Below are 21510 nucleotides of genomic sequence, written 5' to 3'. Positions count from 1 at the left end.
CATCCGTCTATACATCCATCTATGTATCCATTCATCTATCCATCCATCCATGCATCCTTCCTTCCATCCATCCACCCATTCACGTATCCATCCATCAATCCATACCTATCCATGTATCTGTCCATCCATTTATCCATCTTTCCATCTATCCATCCATTCATCTCTATCTACTCATCCATCCATCCTCCATCCATCTATCCTCTCATCTATCCTCCATCCAGCCACTATGTCATCTTCTGTTCACTTGCCCTCATTGTCCCCTCCATCTCTCTCCATCCCACTCCCCCAATACTTTTGTGTTCCTGATCTTTGATGCTGTGCATATGGGCACATGAAAGTCTCTAGTGTCTACTGGAAGCCAGCAAATAAGGAATTACAATTCTGTTTGATAGGTGCTGTGCTGGGTTTGGTAAGTGGTACCTTGGGGAAGCATTAAAGAGTGTGGATTAGCCAGGCAAGGTAGCTCAAGCCATTGGACTGTAAGACCAATGGCTCTGGAGGCTGAGGCAGGAGGATTGCAAGGTGGAGGCCAGCCTCAGCAACTCAGTGAGACCCTGTCTCTAAATTAAACAGAAGAAGGGCTGGGGACGGGGTTCAGGGGTTGAGTGCTTGGCTGGCCTGCACAAGGACCCGCAAGATCCCCAGCACCGCAGCAAACAAAACTAATTAAAAAGAAATTGAGTCCTTTCTATATGACAGATGTGTAATTAAATGCTATATTTTTTTTCTGCCTAAAATTGATATGCATAAAAGAAACAGAAAACTAGTGAAGAGGAGAACAGAGTGAAAGAACTACAATAGGGTGAAAACTGGATTTCCAAGTCTGAGTTCCCTCTTTCTTCCTGGTATTGATTGTCTGGAATCTTACACATATACATATATGATATGGTGTTTCTTCTTTTCTTTCTTTTCTTTTTTCTTTCCTTCTCTCCTTCTCCTCCACCTCCTTCTTCAATACTGGGAATTGAACCCAAGAGTGTCCTACACTGAGCTACACGTCAGACCTTTTAATTTTTATTTTGAGACAGGGTCTCACTAAATTGCTGAGGTTGGCCTCGAATTTGTGATCCTCCTGCCTTAGCCTCCAGAATGGCTGGTATCACAGATGCACCCCACCATTCCCTGCTATGATATTGCATTTTTGACCTTTGTTTTGGGGTACTGGGGATTGAACTCAGGGGCACTGAGCCACTGAGCCCCATCCCCAGCCCTATTTTGTATTTTATTTAGAGACAGGGGTCTCTCTGAGTTGCTTAGGGCCTTGCTTTTGCTGAGTCTGGTTTTGAATTCAGGATTCTCCTGCCTCAGCCTCCCAAGCCTCTGGGATTGCAAGCGTGCACCACCGCGAGCTCGGTGCATTTCTGACTTTTTATGAGTTGATTCCCACCTAAATTTTAAACTCCTCACGGGCAGAGACAATATCTTACTTATTTTTATCTAACTAGATTCATGAACACTGTAGATAATTCAATAAATGCTTTTTAATTATGGCACAAGAATCCTACCGGCACATTTTTTTTTTTAAGAAAATCTTTCAATAATTTTTTTAGTTGTATTTTTTTTAGTTTTTAGTTTTTTATTTTATTGATTTATTTTTATGTGGTACTGAGGATCGAACCTAGTGCTTCACATGTGCCAGGCAAGTGCTCTGCATGAGCCAAATGGGGTGGTACTTTCCTGTTATCCCAGCGGCTCTGGAGGCTGAGACAGGAGGATCGCAAGGTGGAGGCCAGCCTCAGCAATTTAGCAAGGCCCTAAGCAACTCAGCGAGACCCTGTCTCTAAATAAAATATAAAAAGGGCTGGGGACGGGGCTCCGGGGTGAAGCACCCGCGGTTCAATCCCCTGTACCCTTTCCCCCCAGATGTGAGCACAGGATCCTAACACTCTCACCACAAGATTAACAGATGCAGTTGAGAATACGATACACCCAGGAACAATGTGCCACTAGGCTGGTATGGATGGTATGGAGGTCTTGCAGAGATGTGCCACTGATTTGCTGCTGCAGCCTGTCCCCAGGCCGGGATTGGGTAGCCCTGCACCCCCCTGCGCCTGGAGCTAGGCTGTTCGCTTCTCGCGTGGCCACGCGGGGGCGCAATAGAGCCGCCTCCTAACCTTGTTCTCCTCCCTTTGATTTCACGTCCCAAGAGAAAGATCAGGAGGTGAAGAGGAGAAGCCTGAAGAAGGGAAAGAAGCAGCACTCAGAAGAGGAGTTTGACCCGAGCCAGTGGAGGCAGAGCGTCTTCTCCCTGCAGCTGGCCATCATGCCTCTGCTAGCTGGTAGCTACACCTGTTCCCAACAGTCTCTGGTCCTCCTGTCACATGGGACTGAAATGGTCCACACAGCCGGCCAAGCCCCTGCTCTGTACCACCTCATTTCATCCCCACTGCCCCCTCCGGAAAGCAGGGTTAATAGCCTCCACTGTATGCAGGAGACAATGGAGGCCCAGAGAGGTTAAGTGCGCTACCCAAGACACACAGTATAGCAAGTGGGACATCAGGATTTGAACTCAGGTCTGTTTGATTCTGTCCCCCATCACTTTTCATTATATATGTAGAGACAGGGTCTCGCTGAGTTGCTTAGGGCTTCATTAAGCGGCGTGACTGAGGCTGGCCTCCAACTTGTGATCCTCCTGCCTCAGCCTCCCAAGCCGCTGGGATGACAGGCCCTTCTTTTTTCCCTTTGGTAGTACTAGGGGCTGAGCTCAGAGCCAAATGCACCCCAGGCAAGCCCTCTGCCACTAAGCTACATTCCCAGACACCCCCCCCCCCTTTCTGCTTTTTAAAGAAAGTCATTTCAGGTGGGTGGTGGCGCACACCTGTAATCCCAGCTACTGGGAGGCTGAGGCAGGAGTATTGTAAATTGAAGTCCAGCCTGGGAAATTTAGCAAGACCCTGAGTCGGAATGAAAAAATAAATCAGAGGCGGTAGAACGACCTTGGGTTCAATTCCCAGTTGGACAAAGAACAGAATAAAACAGTTTTTTGTGCTTTGGACTGGCAGGGACAGGCGCGCCCTCTGCTGGCTGCTTTGCAGAAGTGCAGTTTTTAAATGCTTTTGAGTGACATGTGAATGGAATATAATTTTTCTTTCCCCTCATCCCTCCCCTTTTTCCCCTTCCTCTACTCTGCTGGTCTTCCTTCTATTTGTTTTAGTTTTTTTCATTTTAATTTTTTAAAAAAAAGTATAGCTATAAAGGTGGAATTCGCTATGGTACATTCATATATGTACACACCATAATTTTGTCTTTTTTTTGGGGGGGGGTACCGGGGATTGAACCCAGGGGTGCCCAATCCCTGAGCCCCATCTCCAACCTTTTTATCTTTTTATTTAGAGACAGGGTCTCGCTGAGTGGCTTAGGGTCTCAATGTGGCTGAGGCTGGCCTCCACCTTGCGATCCTCCTGCCTCACCCTCCCAAGCCACTGGGATGACAGGTGTGTGCCACCGTGCCTGGCCCATTTCATTTACTTTTTGCTACCACAGTGTATCTCCAACTGGTGAAACTAATGGACCGTATTTTATAGGAAAAGACTACATGTTTGCTTTGCAATGAATAATTCACCACTCACTTAAAAAAAAAAAGTAGAACTTGCAAAACTGTCACAGGGAGAGTTATTCCACTTTGGGATTTGGCCCAGATATGCCAGTCTTGTTCGGCATGAGTACCTAGACTTGTCTTGTTAAGCCATGGCAAAGTGACACCCACCCCTGAGTGCTCAGCGTACACACTGACATTTTTGGACCAAGATGATTCTTTGCTCTAAAATAATTACCTGGAGCAGTTCTATCCAATAGCACCATCTGTAGCAATGACCAGGCCCCATGTCTGTGCTGACCCAATGGCCTGTGGTCACACAGGGCCATTGAGCACTTGGGATGTAGTTAGCCTGGTAACAAAACTGCATTTTTTAAAAAAAATATTTATTTTTTTAGTTTTAGGTGAACACAATATCTTTATTTATTTTTTTTGTTTCTATGTGGTGCTGAGGATCGAACCCAGTGCCTCACGCATGCTAGGCGAGCACGCTACCACTTGAGCTACATCCCCAGCCCCAAACTGCACTTTAAATGCTACTGAACTTTAATTAGTGCAAATTCTAGAAGCCACACATGCCTCGTAGGTACCATCGCTGATGGCAAAGGTTCTAGGATGGTGAGTGTAGAATCTGACATTTTGAAACTTCCAAGGTGGAGACCACACTCCCCAGACCAACTAGATCAGACTGGGGTTGATTGGCACCTGTGTATCAGTATTCCTCACTGTATCCTGGATGACTTAAGATATATTTGTATCAGATTCAGGGACAAAATATTCAATTCTTAGCCAGCCAGGTGTGGTGGCCCATGCCTGTCATCCCAGTGGCTTGGGAGGCTGAGGCAGGAGGATTGCAAGGTGGAGGCCAGCCTCCGCCAAATTGAGGCCCTGAGCAACTCAGTGAGACCCTGTCTCTAAATAAAATAGAAAAAGAGCTGGGGATGGGACTCAGGGGTGAAGCACCCCTTGGTTCAATCTCTGGTACAAAAAAAGAAAAAACAAAATTCAATTCTCTTAGAGACTCAATGGGACTTTAGTTGGAGGAACTGACATATAACCTGCTGCTTGTGGGTGATTCCTGACTCTTCTTTTTTAAAAATAAATTTCATTTTTTGGTATGATTTTGTCCTTAGCCCTTCTCTGGTTGCTTGATCCCTCTGTGCCTGTCTGGGGTGGTCTAAACCACTGTGTGTATTTCACCCCAGGACAGCAAACTGTCATGAGCCGGGGCAGTGAGAAGTCGGCCAACATTTTGGATTGCCTTTTGACTTTCAAAACCGAAGTGCCTATCATGACCGAGGAGCAGAAGCTGGAATTAAACCCCCTGATCATAAGGATCGACTGTGTTTCCTGCCTGCCCTCACAACCTGTGCCTATTCAGGAACTACAGGTAAGAATGGGCCACACCTCTCATCCCAGCAGCTCAGGAGGCCGAGGCAGGAGGATCGCAAGATGGAGGCCAGCCTCAGCCACTTGGTGAGGCTCTAAGCAGCTCAGGGAGACCCTGACTCTAAATAAAATACAAATAGGGCTGGGGACGGGGCTCAGAGGTCGGTCGAGCGCCCCTGAGTTCAATGCCCAGAGCCTCCAAATCTGAGGCCTCTCACTACGTGACAGGTGCTGTACAGATGGAGGTCTCCAGCCTCTCTTCAGGAACCCACGGGGGTGGAGCTGGAGGCTGTTATGCTAAGTGAGATCAGTCAATCCCGAAGATCCAAAGGCTGGACGTTCTCTCTGATATGAGGATGCTGATTCACAATGGCGGGGTAGAGGGAAGAATAGAGGTACACTGGATTAGACAGAGGGGAGTGAAGGGAGGGGACAGGGTCAGGGGGTGGGAAGGAAGGTGGATGCTATCACCCTCTGTGCGTATATGATACACGACTGGTGTGGTCCTACCTCATGCACAACCAGAAGAACGAGAAGTTAGGCTCCATTTACGTAGCATGCATCCAAACGCATTCTACTGTCATGTGTAACTAATTAGAACAAATAAAAAAAAATAACTGGGAATAAAAAAAGAGGAACCCATGGATTTTCCTGTTACAGCAGCAGCACCTCGCTGCATACTTACCCTCTTCCCTCTGCTGTTTGGATCTTCTTGTCTTTCGGACTCCTCTTCCTCTTCATTTGTTTGTCCTTTGGTTTTGCTGGAGCACATCCTTTAGTAACCTCTTGAGAAAAGATCAATGGAATACCCCCGACCCACCGCGGGTTATTCTATCCTTCTATTTGGTAGATAGTTTGGGTATAGAATTCTAGTTTTCCTTCAGAGTTTTCAAGGCAATCATTCCATCACTTTTTTTTAATGTTCTGTGTTGGACCTTGGTATATGTCCCATTTTATATTTCCCTTAAAGCTGGTAGGGTCTTCTTTTTGTGCACCTCAGAATATGACCTTATTTGGACAGAGGGTGATTACAGAGGCCTGCTCCCTGCCTGGCCTTCAGTGACATCACGGTAGTCACAGGGAGCTACGTTGCCCATGGATGCTGATCCAAGTCCTGGCTCCCAGCCAGGGGAGTGGCCAGGGCACCCCGTTAGAGTTGGGGGAGGTGGACGTCCGGGTGGACCTCCCCCTCGGCCTTTGCAGATGGCAGTGGGCTGAGTTTTCTCCAAGGTGTTTCTCTGGGGGTAGGGTCATCATTTTCCTGACAGTTTTCTGTCCTGCTAGGCCACCTCTTTCTTGGTCCTTTGGCTGGAGACAGCAGAGTTTTCTTGGGGGTGTTTCCTGCCTCCAGGAACATTCATCCAGGGGACTCAGGAGCTCTTTCAGTGCTGGGCAGTTGTCTTGTATTATCTCACTGATTATTTCTTTTTTTTCCCCCACGTCTTTTTGGAGCTCCTGTTATTTAGATGCTGAACATCCTGGACTATTTTTATGGGTGTAAGGCATTGTTTTTCTCTGGCCACTTTTTAATTTATTTTTGATTTTTGATTTGTTTAAATTAGTTGTACACGGCAGGCGAATGCATATATGCACTTTGATAGATCATATGTAGGTGGGATATAATTTCTCATTTTCTGAGTGTGCATGTTGCAGAATCATATTGTACATTGTCACATGGATACATACAGTAATAAGGTCTGTTTCATTCTACCATCTTTCCTATCCCCACATCCCCTCCCCTCCCATCACTTCCCTCTACTGAATCTAAGGTAACACTGTTCTTCTGCAGGGGCCCCCAACCTTTGTGAATTAGCATCCACATACTAGAGAAAACATTCGGCCTTTGGTTTTGTGGGATTGGCTTATTTCGCTTAGCATGATAGTCTCCAACTCCAACCATTTACTGGCAAATGCCATGATTTTACTCTTCTTCCAAGCAGTGTAATATTCCATTGAGAATACATACCACATTTCCTTTATCCATTCATCTACCGAGGGACACCTAGGTTGGTTCCATAGTCTAGCTATTGTGAATTGAGCTGCTGTAGTGGCTGTGTCACTATAGTATGCTGATTTTAAGTCCTCTGGGTATAAACCAAGGAGTGGGAGAGCTGTATTTTTTCTGTTTGTTCTAATTAGTTACACATGACAGCAGAATGCAAAAATTCTGACAAATGGAGTATGACTTGTCATTCACCTGGTTGGACATGATGTAGAGTGAGGTCCTGTGATCCTATATGCACATGGGAAATGATGATCTGGCTGTTTTTAATATGCGTTATCTCTGCTTTTAATCTGTTCCATAAGGATGTGTCTGGGCCTGTATTTCTGAGTTCATCTGATTGGGATTTACTGAGATTCTAGAACCTACAAGTTAATGTCCTTTTGACAAATTCAGGAGATTTTCAGACACTATTTTTTTTTAATTTTTTTTTTTTTGTAGCTGTAGATGGACAGATGCCTTTATTGTATTTATTTATTTCTCTGTGGTGCTGAGGATGGAGCCCAGGGCCTCTCACGTGCCAGGCAAGCGCTCTGCCACTGAGCCCCAGCCCAGCCCCAGTCATTATTTCCTAAATTTTTTTCTATGTTCTACCTTCTTACCTGGTGGTGCTTTTGTGGACACTGGGCCTCAGAGTCCTGGAGGGACCTTGCAGAGTGGGTTACCCATGGACACTTTGTAGCAGGGCAAACTGAGGTCCCTAGGCTGCAGGCATGGCCCTGGGGTGTGAGGGTCCCAGGTGGGCGCTCCGTTCTTGGTGGCAGAGGGACAGTCACTGGTGAGCGGCTGTGGGCCTCCTTCCTGGTGGCAGAGGGACAGTCATGGTGAGTGACCTTGGGCCTGTTCTGTTGCAGAGGCTGTGCACCCCCGTCTACTGCAGGTACCGCTTCCACAAGACCCCGGTGCACAGGACCGAGGAGCGGCCCCACGGGACCCACGTTTACTTCGAGGACATCAATGTCATCTGCCTGGGAGCCATACACCCCAGCGACCTGCGGGAGTACCTGGAGGGTCCCCCCATGGTGGTGGAAGTCCATGATCGGGACCGGAAGTCGGATGAGTCCTCCCGCAGGCCCACCCTGTTTGGGGAGGACCCCCTGGATTCCCACGGGAACATCCAGTCCTTCATCTCCTCCGAGGAGATGGAGGACAACCCCTTCGAGTCCCAGAACAAGACCTGGGACCCTCACGGAGTCGCCCGGGTCAGTTTCGCGGACCTGCTCCTTGGCCACAAGTACCTGAAACTGGTGGTCCCCATCCAGCGCTGTGAGCCCAAGGCCACCCCCGGCCTCCAGGGCAGCCCATGCAGGAGGGTCTCTAGGTTCCAGATCCCGGCCAACGAGGTCCTCCAGCACAGCCCGATGCCCGCTGGACACTACTTGGAGGCCAACTCTTTGCTCAAACTGCGAGTGGACGTGGCGGTGCCTCTGAGCACCTGGGCCAAAGCCCAGGGCGTGGACCTCCTGGGTGGCCACTTTGGCCGCATCGTGTTCGTGTTCAGTGCCCAAGACCTGTTCCTGCTGCACGGTCTGCTGAAGGACATCACCCTGATCAACGCCAAGGCCCTGGAGCTGGACTCCTACCCCACCAGGACCATCCAGCAGATCCTCTCGGCCTTCAAGATGCGGGTCAACATCCAGCATCAGGAGCATCTGGACGTCCTGACTGGCTTCCACCTGCTGGACGGGAACCTCCACCTCTTTGTTTTGGAAGGCTTGGCCGACGGGGGCCTGCGGCAGCTGTGGGAGAGCCACCAGAGCCGGTAGGTGGCGTCTGAATGAGGAAGGAGCCCCAGCAAGGCCCAGGGAGGCTGAGGGCGGAGGATCGCAGATTGGAGGCCAGCCTCAACAACTTAGCGAGATGCTGTCTCAGAATCAAATAAGAAGGGTTTTATTTTGTGGTGAAGCACCCCTGGGTTCAATCCTCAGGACCAATAAATAAATAATCTGGTTACATGATTCTGACCCCATGATCTGCTGCCCTTAGGGCAGCAGAGCCTGGCCTGTTTAGACCGTGGCTGGAGTGACCTCTGAGTACCTGATTGGCTGAGCACAAGGTGAAATGACCCTCGTCTGGGGATCAGCTTCCTAGGTGGCCCGGTGGGAACAGGGGACCCTGGCTCTCTCTTCTGATAGCACAGTCTTTCAAACAAGTTGACCCTTTTACCCCCTTGACCCTACAATGAGGGTATCATATTTTAAATTTCAGTTGCCAGGTGTCTATTGCTGGTAATATGGAAATATGATTAATTTGTGTGTATCTTGTATCCTGATTTGATGATTATTTATCATCATTGCTATTTTTTTTTGGACCCAGGGATTGAACCTAGGGATGCTCCACCAGTGAGCCACGTCCCCAGCCCTTTTTTGTATTTTATTTAGAGACAGAGTCTCGCTGAGTTGCTCAGGGCCTCGCTCAGTGGCTGAGGCTGACCTCCAATTTGCAATCCTCCTGCCTTGGCATCCAATGTCTACCTCCCCAAATCACTGAGATTATAGGTGAGGGCAACAGCCGGCCACAGTATCCTTGGGTTTAATCCCCAGTGCTAAAAAAACAAAAAAAAAGTAAGAAAAGTGAGAAAAAAAGTTATTTACAATGTGTGGAACATAGTAGTAGCCTGAAAATATAAAGAGTTCTGTGAATCAATAAGAATGATCGAAACATCCCAGAAGAATGGGTGGAAGAATGATTCTAACAAGTTCTTCACAGAACAAGCTCCTACCAATGACCACACCTACGGGCCCTGAACTGGGATACAGGGTAGGCGTAAATGTTACCAGGCTCAGCATGCTGGGCGTGGTGGGGTGTGCCCCTCATCCCAGTGGCTCAGGAGGCTGAGGCAGGAGGATCGCAAGTTGGAGGCCGGCCTCAGCAATTTAGCCAGGCCCTCAGCAACTCAGGGAGACCCTGTCTCTAAATAAAACATAAAAAGGGCTGGGGATGGGGCTCAGGGGTTATGAGGCCCTGGGTTCTTTCTGTCATGGGTTTTCGACAAGCAAAGACAAAATAAAATGTCATATAAAATAAAACAGGGCTGAGGTTGTAGGTCAGTGGGAAAGCCCCTGCCTAGCCCGCAGGAGGCCCAGGTTCATCCCTCAGTATTGCAAAGTGAATGAATGAAAACATAAATAAATAATCTGAGTTGCTCAGAGCCTTGCTAAGTGGCTGAGGCTGGCCTCCCACTGGCGATCCTCCTGCCTCAGCCTCCGGTGTCCACACTTCTAAACTGTAAAGTGTGAAATAACTACAGACTCACAAGTTGTAACAATTAATAGAGTTTCTGGATCCCTTCCCCGGTGGCCCACGGGGACATCTTCCATAACCACGCTGCTTCACTGGTGACACCTGTAGTACCGCTGCCTACAGGGATGGAAAAATCTTTCTGTTTGCTTGGTTTTCTGGTCCTGGGAGCTGGACAGAGGCCCTACCCTGAGCCTGCAGTGTGCCCAGTGACCCCTGGCCGGTGTCCCTCTCTTTCAGAATCCCCATGTTGGAGCTCAGGAAATACAAAGTGCTCTACAACTCGCACCTGCTGTTCTGCCACCGCCTCTACGCAGACCTGGAGACCGTCCTGCACCACGTGCACCTCTCCAGGCCCCTGTCGCTGCTCATGCGGCACCCGGGGCTCTACCTGCGCGACACCATACCGCACAAGGCCTTCCAGGCGCTGGCCAGGTGGGGGCCCGCTCTGCCACTGAGCCTCAGCCCCTGCCCCAGCCCCCTTTTGTATTTTATTTAGAGATAGCACCTTGCTAAGTTGCTGAGGGCCTTACTCAATTGTCGAGGCTGGCCTCCAACTTGCGGTCCTCCTGCCTCAGCCTCCCTAATTGCTAGGATTACAGATATTAGCCACTGAGCCTGGCAAAGGGGGAGAGTTTTGGGGGTTGGGAAGGCAGGATGACTGGCGGCCCAGGCTTCTGAGATTTGCTCAGAAATCAGGCCAAGGGCAAGTCACCATTCCCTGTGGAGGAGGATTCTGAGGATACCACTGACCACGTTGCTAGGGATGCTCTGCATGGGCTGTTGAGGGTCTTGGATGAGACTGTGGCTCAGTCAGCTTTTTGCTGCTGTGACTCCAGGACCCTCCAGCACAACTGCAGAGGGGGACAGTGGACGTGGGGCTCAGGGTGTCCACAGAGGGCGGCCCCACTCCTGGCCGAGGGGAGGCAGGACATCATGGAGGAAGAGTGTGGGGAGGGAGCAGCTCCCATGGGGACCAGGGAGCAGGGACTCCACTCTCCAGGGACAAATGGAGACCCCAAGCCACGGCCCCAGGGCCACCTCCTCCCCCACACCCCACCTGCCTCCAGGGGCCACCAGAGGACCCCCCAGAGAGCCATGCACTGCCAGGTTCAGGCCTCACACCCCTCACTCCTCCTCTGGACCTTCCTGTGTCACCTCCCAGGGGGGCTTTGGGGACACCCCACGGCCACAGCAGGACAGATCACAATCAAAGAAGAGCATTCGTATCAGAGCACGAGTAGCCAGTAAATTCTTGGGAGTCAAAGGAGGAGGGAAGCCAGTGCCCACCTGTCATCCCAGCTGCTCAGGAGGCTGAGGCAGGAGGATCGCAAGGTGGAGGCCAGCCTCAGCCACTTAGCAAGGCCCTGAGCCACTCAGCGAAACCCTGTCTCTCAATAAAACAGAAAATAGGGAGAGGGAAGAAGGGATTCTCCAGGAAGGAGTCCAAGCAGATCAAACTAGACCTGAGCACTTCATTTATGACCTGGCACCAGCTAATCAGCCTCTCTTGGGTTTTATGTCCTCCATAAAATAGGGGTGACTGTCTCCATCTCTCAAGGCCCGTGAGGCTGAGTGGGGTGTTCTTCATTCCAGAATCTACAACATCTGCTACCACAGTACCAAGCTCAGGGAGGTGATCGTCAGAGACTTGCTACCTTCGTCCGCCATGATCAAAGACTTGAGCCAAGAGTTTGGACTCCCCATCTCTCCAGAGGACCTCATGGATCAGAAGCTACCTACCATCTCCCCTCAGCCTGTCCCCAATCTTGAAGAATCTCAAAGGCAGGTCTCCACCCTCAATTCCGAGATCCTTGCCCACCAGGAGAAGTACCTGCAGTGGCGGAACAACATGCTCCTGACAACGACGAGAGAGAAGCACTACCTGATCCAGGTGGGCCTGCCTCCTCCCTCCACATCCGGGTTCCCAGCCCACCAGGGCTGTCTCCACCTGCTGGAGAGATTTTTCTTTTGGTTCTGGGGATGGAACCCAGGGGTGCTTCACCCCTGAGCCCTGTCCCCAGCCCTTTTTCTATTTTATTTAGAGACAGGGCCTTGCTGAGTTGCTTAGGGCCTCACTCAGTTGCCGAGGCTGGCCTCCACCTTGCGATCCTCCTGCCTCAGCCTCCGGAGCCACTGTTTTGAAACTAGGTTGGGTTTTCAACCACCGAGCCATATCCCCAACCCAATTTTCTTATCTCTCAACTGCTTAGATTTCCTAGGCACGGTGTGGACTCCAGATCCATTTGGGAAGCATTGCTATCCTAGTGGTTTGAGGACTGCCATTGATAATATGAAATATCTCTGCTGTGATTTAGGTCTTCTCTCCCTCAGCCATTTCTGTGGCATAGAAGTATCAGACCTCTTTTTGAGAAAATAATACTGTTAATATATTGAGTTTTAAAAATGTTTGTGTTGTCACTAGAATATAGAAATATAATGAATTTTTATTATTCATCTTGTATCCTGTAACCTTTTGGAATTGGGTCATCTGTATTAATCTGTTTTCTGTTGCTATAACAAATCACCGGAGGCTGGGAAACATATAAAGAAAATAGGTTCAGTTAGATTAATTTTGGAGGAGGAAAGTCAAAATCTGGATGGCCCCACTAGTTTGGCCTCTGCCAAGGGCCTCCTTAGCCGCATCACCACAGGGCAGATGGCATCACATGGGTAATACCTTCACGAGGGAGGGATCAGATGGCAAGATGGGCAGCCACAGAGGAGGGAGGGATCAGTCTTGATCTCTTTCTAACAACTCGTGTGTGGCCGCATCTGGGCTTCAGAATGATCCCCAGTGTCCTGGCCTGAGGTTCTGTCTGGCTTCCCCCCGACAGGATTCTTTTATTTTGATGGGCAGGTAACTGAGGCACCTAAGAATGGGATCCAGTGTGATGATATTTCATCATGTGCATACGGCACGCGCTGATCACCCCCTTCAGCAATCACTATTTTACGTTCAGGTCAATTTTGTTTTTTAAACATATGGTGGAGAACGTGCCCTATACCTGTCTGTCCATGTTTAGTGCTTATTTCACTTGACACGATGTCTTCCAGGTTCATCCATTTGATGGCCAAATCAGAGGATTTCATTCTTGATGGCTGAGTAATATTCCATCGTGTGTGTGTGTTTATCAGCCTAAGTACTCAGTGACAAATGAATTGATAAAGAAAATGTGTGTCTGTGTGTACACACCTGTCATCCTAGTGACTCAAGAGGCTGAGGCAGGAGGATGGCAAGTTGGAGGCCAGCCTCAGCAACTTGGTGAGGCCCTAAGCAACTCAGTGAGACCCTGTTTCTAAATAAAATATAAATACACACACACACACACACACACACACCCTTTTCTTTATCCCTGCATCTGTCAGTGGGTTCCTACGTTGATTCTTTATCTTAGTGTGAATAGGTCCATAACACACATGGGGTGTGGGGGTACTTCTTTGGTGAGCTGATTTCATTTCTTTTGGAGACATACTCTCTGTGGCTGCCCATCTTGCCATCTGATCCCTCCCTCGTGAAGGTATTACCCCTGTGATGCCATCTGCCCTGTGGTGATGCGGCTAAGGAGGCCCTTGGCAGAGGCCAAACTAGTGGGGCCATCCAGATTGGACTTTCCTCCTCCAAAATTAATCTAACTGAACCTATTTTCTTTATATGTTTCCCAGCCTCCGGTGATTTGTTATAGCAACAGAAAACAGATTAATACATGGTGGATCTATTTTTAGTTTTCTGAGGAATCAGATTAATAATTATGGTTGTATTATTGATTTACATGCCTAATAGCAGTGAACAAGTTCCTTTCTCACCACATCTGAACATTTGTTATTTTTGTTTTTAAAATAACAGCCATTCGAATTGGGGTGAAATGATTGTCTCATTGTAGTTTTGATCTGCATTTCCCTGATGGCTAATGATATTGACCATGTTTTACCGTTTCACCTCCTCCTCCTCCTCTTTCTTATTTTATTATTATTTAGTACTGGGATTGAACCCAGGGGTGATTTTATCACTGAACTACATCTTCAACCTTTAATTTTTTAAAAGAATTTTGAGACAGGGTCTCACTGACCTTCGCAGGCTGATCTGAACTTGCAGTCCTCCAGCCTGAGCCTCCCGAGTTGCTGGGATGACAGGCGCATGCCCAGTTGCATTTCTTGTTTTAAAAAAGTATCCATTCAGATCCTTTGCCCATTTTTCAATTGGATTTTTTTGGGGGGGGATACTGCAGAGTGTACCCAGAGGATCTTAACCCCTGAGCCACATCCCCAGCCCCTGTTTTTGTTATTGTTAATATTTTATTTAGAGACAAGAGTCTTGCTGAGTTGCTTAGGGACTCGCTAAGTTACTGAGGCTGGCCTCCACCTTGTGATCCTCCTGTCTCAGCCTCCTGAGTCACTGAAATTTCAGTTGTGTAATGCACATGGCCTTTTTGGTTGTTTTTAAAGTATCTCTTTATGAATGAACACATCTCAGTTTGTTGTACGTCTTTGTTCAGTTTTCAGTGGTTGCTTTTGACAGTTTTTTCATTGTTTTCTTTTTTCTTCTTTCAGGGCTGGGATCAAGCCCAGGGTTTCCTGGGTAAGTGATCCGCCATTGAGCCACATCCTTGGTGCAAGGACTGAGCTCTCAGGAGGATGGATTTTCTGAGCTCCTTATTCCATTCACCCTATGAGTCCTACTTTCCTCCTGCTCAACTACGAATTTTATTTACGTCTTTATTGCTCCAGATTTTTGGAGTCTATTTTATCTCTTTATTTTATCCTTTGCTTTTACTTTGTGATTTTCCTTTCAGAAGGTAAGAATGGCTCCCGTTTGTTGCAGGTATAAGATCTGCCTTTTTTCTGTCACTTGGACCACAGGTTGGACTGTTTATGGGTCCACATCCCCACTCTTCTCTCCACCCCAAACTCCACCGCTTTCTAGAATCAAGGGCTGCAGAGAAGTCTGATACCTTCCTGATTCGTTTCTCCTTTCAGCTAAATAAACCATTTCTTTTAGAGCTCTCCACCTCTAGGTGGGGCTTAAAAAAATTCCTTTAAAGCCAGGCATGGTGGCGCACACCTGTCATCCCAGCAGCTCAGGAGGCTGAGGCAGGAGGATCACAAGGTGGAGGCCAGCCTCAGCAACTGAACAAGGTGCTAAGCAACTCAGTGAGACCCTGTCTCTAAATAAAATAGAAAAAAGGGCTGGGGATGGGGCTCAGGGGTTAAGCTCCCCTGGATTTACCCCCCCAAATTCTTTAAAAGTGTGTTTTTCTTCCTGTCTCCATCTTTACCCCCTTCTTACTTGCTGGTCTCTCCCATCCAGTTCTGCTCCGTCTTCCGGTTTACCAACCTTATCTTCCTCTGTGACCATTAGGGTAGTTGGCAATTTATAGCTCTAAGTTGTACCAATCATTTTCCAGAAATTATCACCTTTGTGAATGACGTAAAATTTCAGCAAATGCATGTATTTGTGTACACTGTTAAAAATAATAGGGGCTGGGGATGAGGCTCAGTTGGTAGAGTGCTTGCCTGGCATGCTCAGGCCCTGAGTTCAATCCCCAGCACCACAAAAAACCAACAAAGACACTGAGGCTGGGAGGTAGCTCGGTGGTGAACTGCCTGCCTAGTGTATGTGAGGGCCTCCTTTCCCAGCATTGCCCCCCTCCCCCCCAAAAAAGCCAATTACGTAGCTTAAGAAATCAAATATCAATACTTGGGAGTCTCCTGTATGTCCAGAAATATTTACACACACACACCTTCCCTATTTTGTGATTTTTGCTCAGTACAAATGGCATTCAACCATGGAGCTGTGGAAATATATCACCACTTACTTATCGGTGGGCATTTGAATTGTTTCTTATCTTTTGCTTTTTATTTTTATTTTTTGGGGTTACTGGGGATTGAACCCAAGGGCACTTTAGCATTGAGCTACATCCCAGCTCCCCCCGTTTTTAATATCTTGTTTTGAGACAGTTGCTGAGGCTGGCCTCTAACTTGCGATCCTCCTCCCTCAGCCTCCGGAGTCTGTGTACTACAGTACCTTGTGATATTCTGGTACTTAAATGATATGATTGCAACTACCTTAACATGTCTTTGTCTCAAAATATTTCCTTGATTTTTTTGGTGGCTTTGACATTTCCATTGCCAACCCAACAAGTGGCAAGTATCTCCTGGTTTCTGATTCGTCTTTCCACTTTCTTAATATGGGGGTCTTTTATTTTTTAGGTTTTTAGATGGACACAATATCTTTATTTTTGTGTGGTGCTGAGAATTGAACCCAGGGCCTCACACATGCCAGGCGAGCGCTCTACCACTGAGCCCCAGCCCCATATTTCAACTCTCCATCCATCTGGGATTTATTGATTTTTGCATGAGGTTAGAAATCGTCTCATCTCTTCCATTCAGATCACTCTTGATCAACTAGTCATCCTTCACCCCGATCTTCTGTACCTCAGTCCAGTCAGGCCAAGTTGCGATCTGTGCGAGTCTATGGATGGCTGTTTGGGGTCTCCATTGAAATCACATTTATGATGTTATCATTCCCTTCAAAGCACCAACAACTTGATTTTTGATTTCCATATTATACATCTTCTATTTTCTTGATTCCGGATTTTATTTATTTATTGGAACAGGCGATTGATTTAAATTTAAACTACTGAGCCACATCCCCAGCCCTTTTCACTAACTTGTACCAATACAGTAAAATGCACAAATCCAAAGTGTATACTTGCTCATTTTTATCTCTCCGTGGAACCATGATTCAAATCAGAATTCTAGAATGTTCCATCACCCCCCAAAGCATCATGCACCTTAGCGGTTAACCACTCTTCTGAATTCCATGACCATACAATAGTTTTACTTGTTCACGGGGACTGAACCCAGGGGTGCTCTACCATGGAGCTACATTCCCAGTCCTTTATATTTTCTAAGACAGGGTCTCAGTACATTGCTGAGGCTGGCCTTGAACTTGCAACCCTCCTGCCTCAGCCTCCCAAATGGCTGGGATTACAATTCCGGGCCACTATGCCTGGCTACTCTTGACTTTTGAGTGGACGTCACTACTTCCATCTTTATCTTCTACTCTAGATTGTCTTATTTATTTTGTAAGTCCAGGGCTTTCTGGGATCCTAAACTGATTTTTCATTCCGTCCACGGCATAATTCATCCATCTCTGTTGAGTATTTTTATTTTGGGGTACCAGGGATTGAACTCAGGGGGCACTTGGCCCCTGACCCACAGGCCTATTTTTATATTTATTTAGAGACAGAGAATCATTGAGTTGCTTAGGGCCTTGCTAAGTGGATGAGGCTGGCCTCCAACTCATGATCCTCCTGCCTCAGCCTCCTGAGCCACTGGGATTATGGGTATGCACCACCACGCTTGGCTGTAAGTACTTTTATACACCAGTATTTTTTCCTTAAAGTCCCTTCTGTTTCAAATTGCTACTACCTTTTCTCTTTTAAATTTTGGTGAGCTCTGTCCCTCATCCAGTGACCCTTGCCACAGGGCCTCCTTAGACAGACAGGCTCTTCTCTGGTGTGTGTCCATCACAGTTGGTCCTGGTCCTCTGCATTCTTCCTCGTATCCCAGCCCTCCGCGGAACCTTCTGGTTTCCCTCCTGTGCCCAGGTGACCTGTGTCGCTGCTCTTTTCATTTACACAAGGAGTCCCTGGGCCACCTTAGTTCCCTCAGCGTCCTCTGCTGAGGCACTGAGTCCCGTGTCCTCTGGGGCCTGCTGAGAACGCAGGTCATGCTCGCCATGCACTTGACCCTCCGAGGTGACCGCTGTCGAGGGGGCCAGCCCTTGTTAATGTCCCCCACCCACACCCTGAAAGCCTCTCACTCAGCATGTGCGTCCCACCTGGTGACCTTGGGCCAGTTTCTGGTCCTGGGAATTCCAGTTTGGACAGTGGCAGGTTGAACCAGGTGTCCCCGTGTCGTGGTTCTGAGATGAGGACACAGCACACTCAGGAACCAACCGATCTTGGGACCACAGACTCCATCTTCCTGCCCACCAGGTGCCAGCCAGGGGTGAGGGACACCTGTGGTGGCTCCTGACTCTGGGGAACTTCTTCTCCTTCAGAAAAACATCATGAAGGCCTTCCAGGCCACCAAGAGGCCTCCTGTCCCCAAGGCCAAGATGATGCGAATCTCAACTCCCCTGGACAAGGGTGTCCACAACTACAGTGTCATGACCTTCAACTCCGCCGTGCTTGCCAAGAAGGAACTGTACCAAGAGATGGCCAAGGTGTGTGACAGTCCCCAGTGAGACAATGGTGGTTGGCTAATCCCCTGACCCTTTCCTTTCTGACCACAGGTTAGCGGGTGACTTAGGTGTGCAGACAAAAGCCAGTTAGTGGAACAAGAAATGGGGTCAGGTGCTGGGAGAATTTGGTGTCACACCAGATGTGAATGCTCAGCGCATGCTCCCATCCATGGCTGAGAACCACTGTAGGGTCCTTGGCTCTGTTGAGGGCTTTGGTGTGACCACTTATGGAAGGCGGTTGGCACCTGGAAGGAAATGCGTTGGTTCAGGTTTCAGCACCCACTACGTGTAGGTAGCAATTTCATTTGTTAAAGGGGACAGTAAATATGGCCTCTACGGGGTCAGGAGCTGTCATACCCTTAGCTGTTTCCAGTGCCCACTGGGACTCCTAATGGCTACTCAGCCACATCCAAGATGGCACCGGAGTCCTCTCTCCAGCCCACCTGCCTCTGCCACACCCAAGATGGCGCGGCTCTTCTCCCCAGCCCGCCTGCCTCTGCCACACCCAAGATGGCGCGGCTCTTCTCCCCAGCCCGCCTGCCTCTGCCACATCCAAGATGGCGCGGCTCTTCTCCCCAGCCCACCTGCCTCTGCCACACCCAAGATGGCGCGGCTCTTCTCCCCAGCCCGCCTGTCTCTGCCACATTCAAGATGGCGCGGCTCTTCTCTCCAGCCCGCCTGCCTCTGCCACATCCAAGATGGCGCGGCTCTTCTCTCCAGCCCGCCTGCCTCTGCCACACTCAAGATGGCACCCAAGTCCTCTCTCCAGCCCTCCCACCTCTGCCACATCCAAGATGGCGCGACTCTTCTCCCCAGCCTGCCTGCCTCTCTTTCCTAGGAGCCAGGGAGGAGGTTCACGTACTCACAGAACTACCTTTCCGCCATTGTGGAGCCTCAGGACTCGCAGGAAGAGAAGAAGAAAGCCCAGGAGAAATCCCGTCAAGACTGGCTCACGGTCACTGGGTTCCAAGTGACAGGTCTCCATGGTGACATCCTCCATCAGGATTTCCCACTGCCAGCCATCGGAGAGTTCCATGAGGTTTGTGAGAGGAGCAGGGCTATAGGTGGGCCTCCACCATCATCTCCAGAGGGGCCTCCTTCTTCTGAACCTCCTTGTCCCCCCAACTCAGGAGTGGCAGGAACACGAGGTGCTTGATCGCCTGCGGTACCCCATGTTGGATCGGGGCCGGTGGAGCTGGGACCGGCGCCACCTGGACTTTGAGCTGTACAACAAGCCACCACCTTTCCTGGGGGTGCCCCCTCCTCCGACCTGGAAGCCCGTTGCAGGTAACTGGGGAGACCGTGCCCAGCTGGTAGGCAGTGGGGGGGGGGGACCCTGGCCCTTGGTCGCATCTTGAGCACCATCTGTTTGGTTCCAGGTGTCCACCTAGAGTTCCCAGGCTAGGCCTCCTGGTACACAAGGGTCTCGGGCTGTCCCAAGGGCTGGAACTCAGGTGTGGATTCCAGCCCCAGGTGTGACGCCAAATGTGACGTGAGGTAAAGCCCCCCTGCTTTCCAGTGTCCTCCCAGCTCCCAGATGCTGCTGGACCTCCCTCTGTGGGGAAGAGACGGAAAGAGCAGGGGACTCGCCCCACCAGTCTCCCCAAGTCCTTCATCTCGTTTCTGGATTTTTTTGGGGGGTGTGTGTGCCAGGGATTGAACTCAGAGGCCCTCCACCACGGAGCCCCATCCCCAGCCCTACTTTGTGTTTTATTTAGAGACAGGGTCTCGCTGAGTTGTTCAGGGCCTCACTTTTGCTGAGGCTGGCCTCCACCTTGGGATTCTCCTGCCTCAGCCTCCAGAGCCACTGGGATGACAGGCCTGCGCCCCCCGTGCCTGGCCTCCCTGTTTTGGAAGAGTGGCCTCACCATTAATGAAAGGCATCACTGAAACACAGAACCCACATTTGTTGGTTTACAGAGACAGAAGTTTGTTTCAGGAGGGAGAGATGAGTTTATCGAGCCACAAGTTGGCCAGAAAGTTCCTCCGGGGAGCTAGCTCAACAAGCCCGAATCACAAGAGCTCTGAGCAGAAAGAGCAGGTCCCAGTGACTTGGCAGGAAGGCCACTATCTCCTGGTGCCTGGACTTGGCTCCTTCCCTCCCAGGTAAGCCCTGGGCCTTCGGAGTTTGGAGAAGAGGAGAGCCGGCCAGTGTGGGAACACGAGGCCTGTCCGCGTGGCTCCAGGGCCAGCCTTCCCAGGTAAAAAAGGCGACTGAGAAATGGAGGCTGGAGCGGCCTCTCCCCTGCTGCATCAAGTTCAAGAAACATCAGAACCTGGACTGTGGCTACGCCTCTGAAGCCCCACGGGGTGAGCAGAGAACTGGCACCACCAACAGCAGCCCAAAGGGCCCAGCAGTGGGGGGTGTCTTCGGCCCTTTCCAAGTTTCTCCTGTTCAAAGGAACTCTGTGCAGCCTCCTGTCTCTGGCACTGTGCACTCTCCGTTTTGTGCCCAAGGTCTCTTTGCCATCACTAAATACAAGCTGGGAAAACAAAACTGAACAAGAAATTTAGGTTTCAGCAGGGCGTGGTGGGGCAGGCCTGTCATCCCAGTGCTTTGGGAGGCTGAGGCAGGAGGATCGCAAGGTGGAGGCCAGCCTCAGCAATTTAGCAAGGCCTGAGCAACTCAGGGAGACCCTGTCTCTAAATAAAATATAAAAATGGCTGGGGATGGGGCTCAGGGGTTAAGTGACCTTGAGTTTAATCCCTGGTACCAAAGTCACAAGACTTTACTAAGTCACCCAAATCGGAAGAATGCCCCAGCTTGGTCCACGGAGCTCTGGGCTCTCTGCTTTTCCACTCTTCTTGGGGACCACCCACTCTCACAGCATAGGGAGACTTGGAGCCCCAAGTCACCCAGGGGTGACAGGAGCTTAAAGGCCACCAGGTGAAGCATGGGACCCCGCGTGGCTTGCAGGTGCTACCAGACGGCAGCTGAGGGAAATGCAGAGGCCTCTTGAGGCCACCTACAGACGCCCCTCACCCTCTTCAGGAAGGGAGGCCGGTCCTTGCAAAGACACTGAGAAGCCCTGCGTGGGCATGAGGTCCCGCTGCGGCCACCAGAAGGCCCCAAGAGAAGGGACACTTGTGGAG

At 49.6% G+C, this 21510-nt stretch overlaps 1 protein-coding gene across 1 annotated transcript in view; it reads left to right on the top strand.

Annotated features, from left to right (window-relative positions):
* CFAP92 (cilia and flagella associated protein 92 (putative)) overlaps positions 1-21510 on the top strand; it is a gene marked incomplete at its 5' end in the record, with an annotated part of 44515 nt that overhangs the window by 21083 nt on the left and 1922 nt on the right. Inside the window, 8 exons of the mRNA XM_081276079.1 lie at positions 2148-2279; positions 4741-4925; positions 7781-8688; positions 10407-10601; positions 11763-12060; positions 18235-18399; positions 19256-19456; positions 19548-19704. Of these exons, the coding sequence (XP_081132205.1) occupies positions 2148-2279; positions 4741-4925; positions 7781-8688; positions 10407-10601; positions 11763-12060; positions 18235-18399; positions 19256-19456; positions 19548-19704 (2241 nt within the window). The remainder of the gene's footprint in view (positions 1-2147; positions 2280-4740; positions 4926-7780; positions 8689-10406; positions 10602-11762; positions 12061-18234; positions 18400-19255; positions 19457-19547; positions 19705-21510) is intronic.

The sequence above is a fragment of the Spermophilus citellus genome (assembly GCF_964194105.1).
Source record: "Spermophilus citellus genome assembly, chromosome: 19".
In the NCBI taxonomy this organism is placed as follows: domain Eukaryota; kingdom Metazoa; phylum Chordata; class Mammalia; order Rodentia; family Sciuridae; genus Spermophilus; species Spermophilus citellus.
The sequence above is the reverse complement of the archived record's forward strand: the minus strand, read 5'-3'. Positions and strand labels throughout refer to the sequence as shown.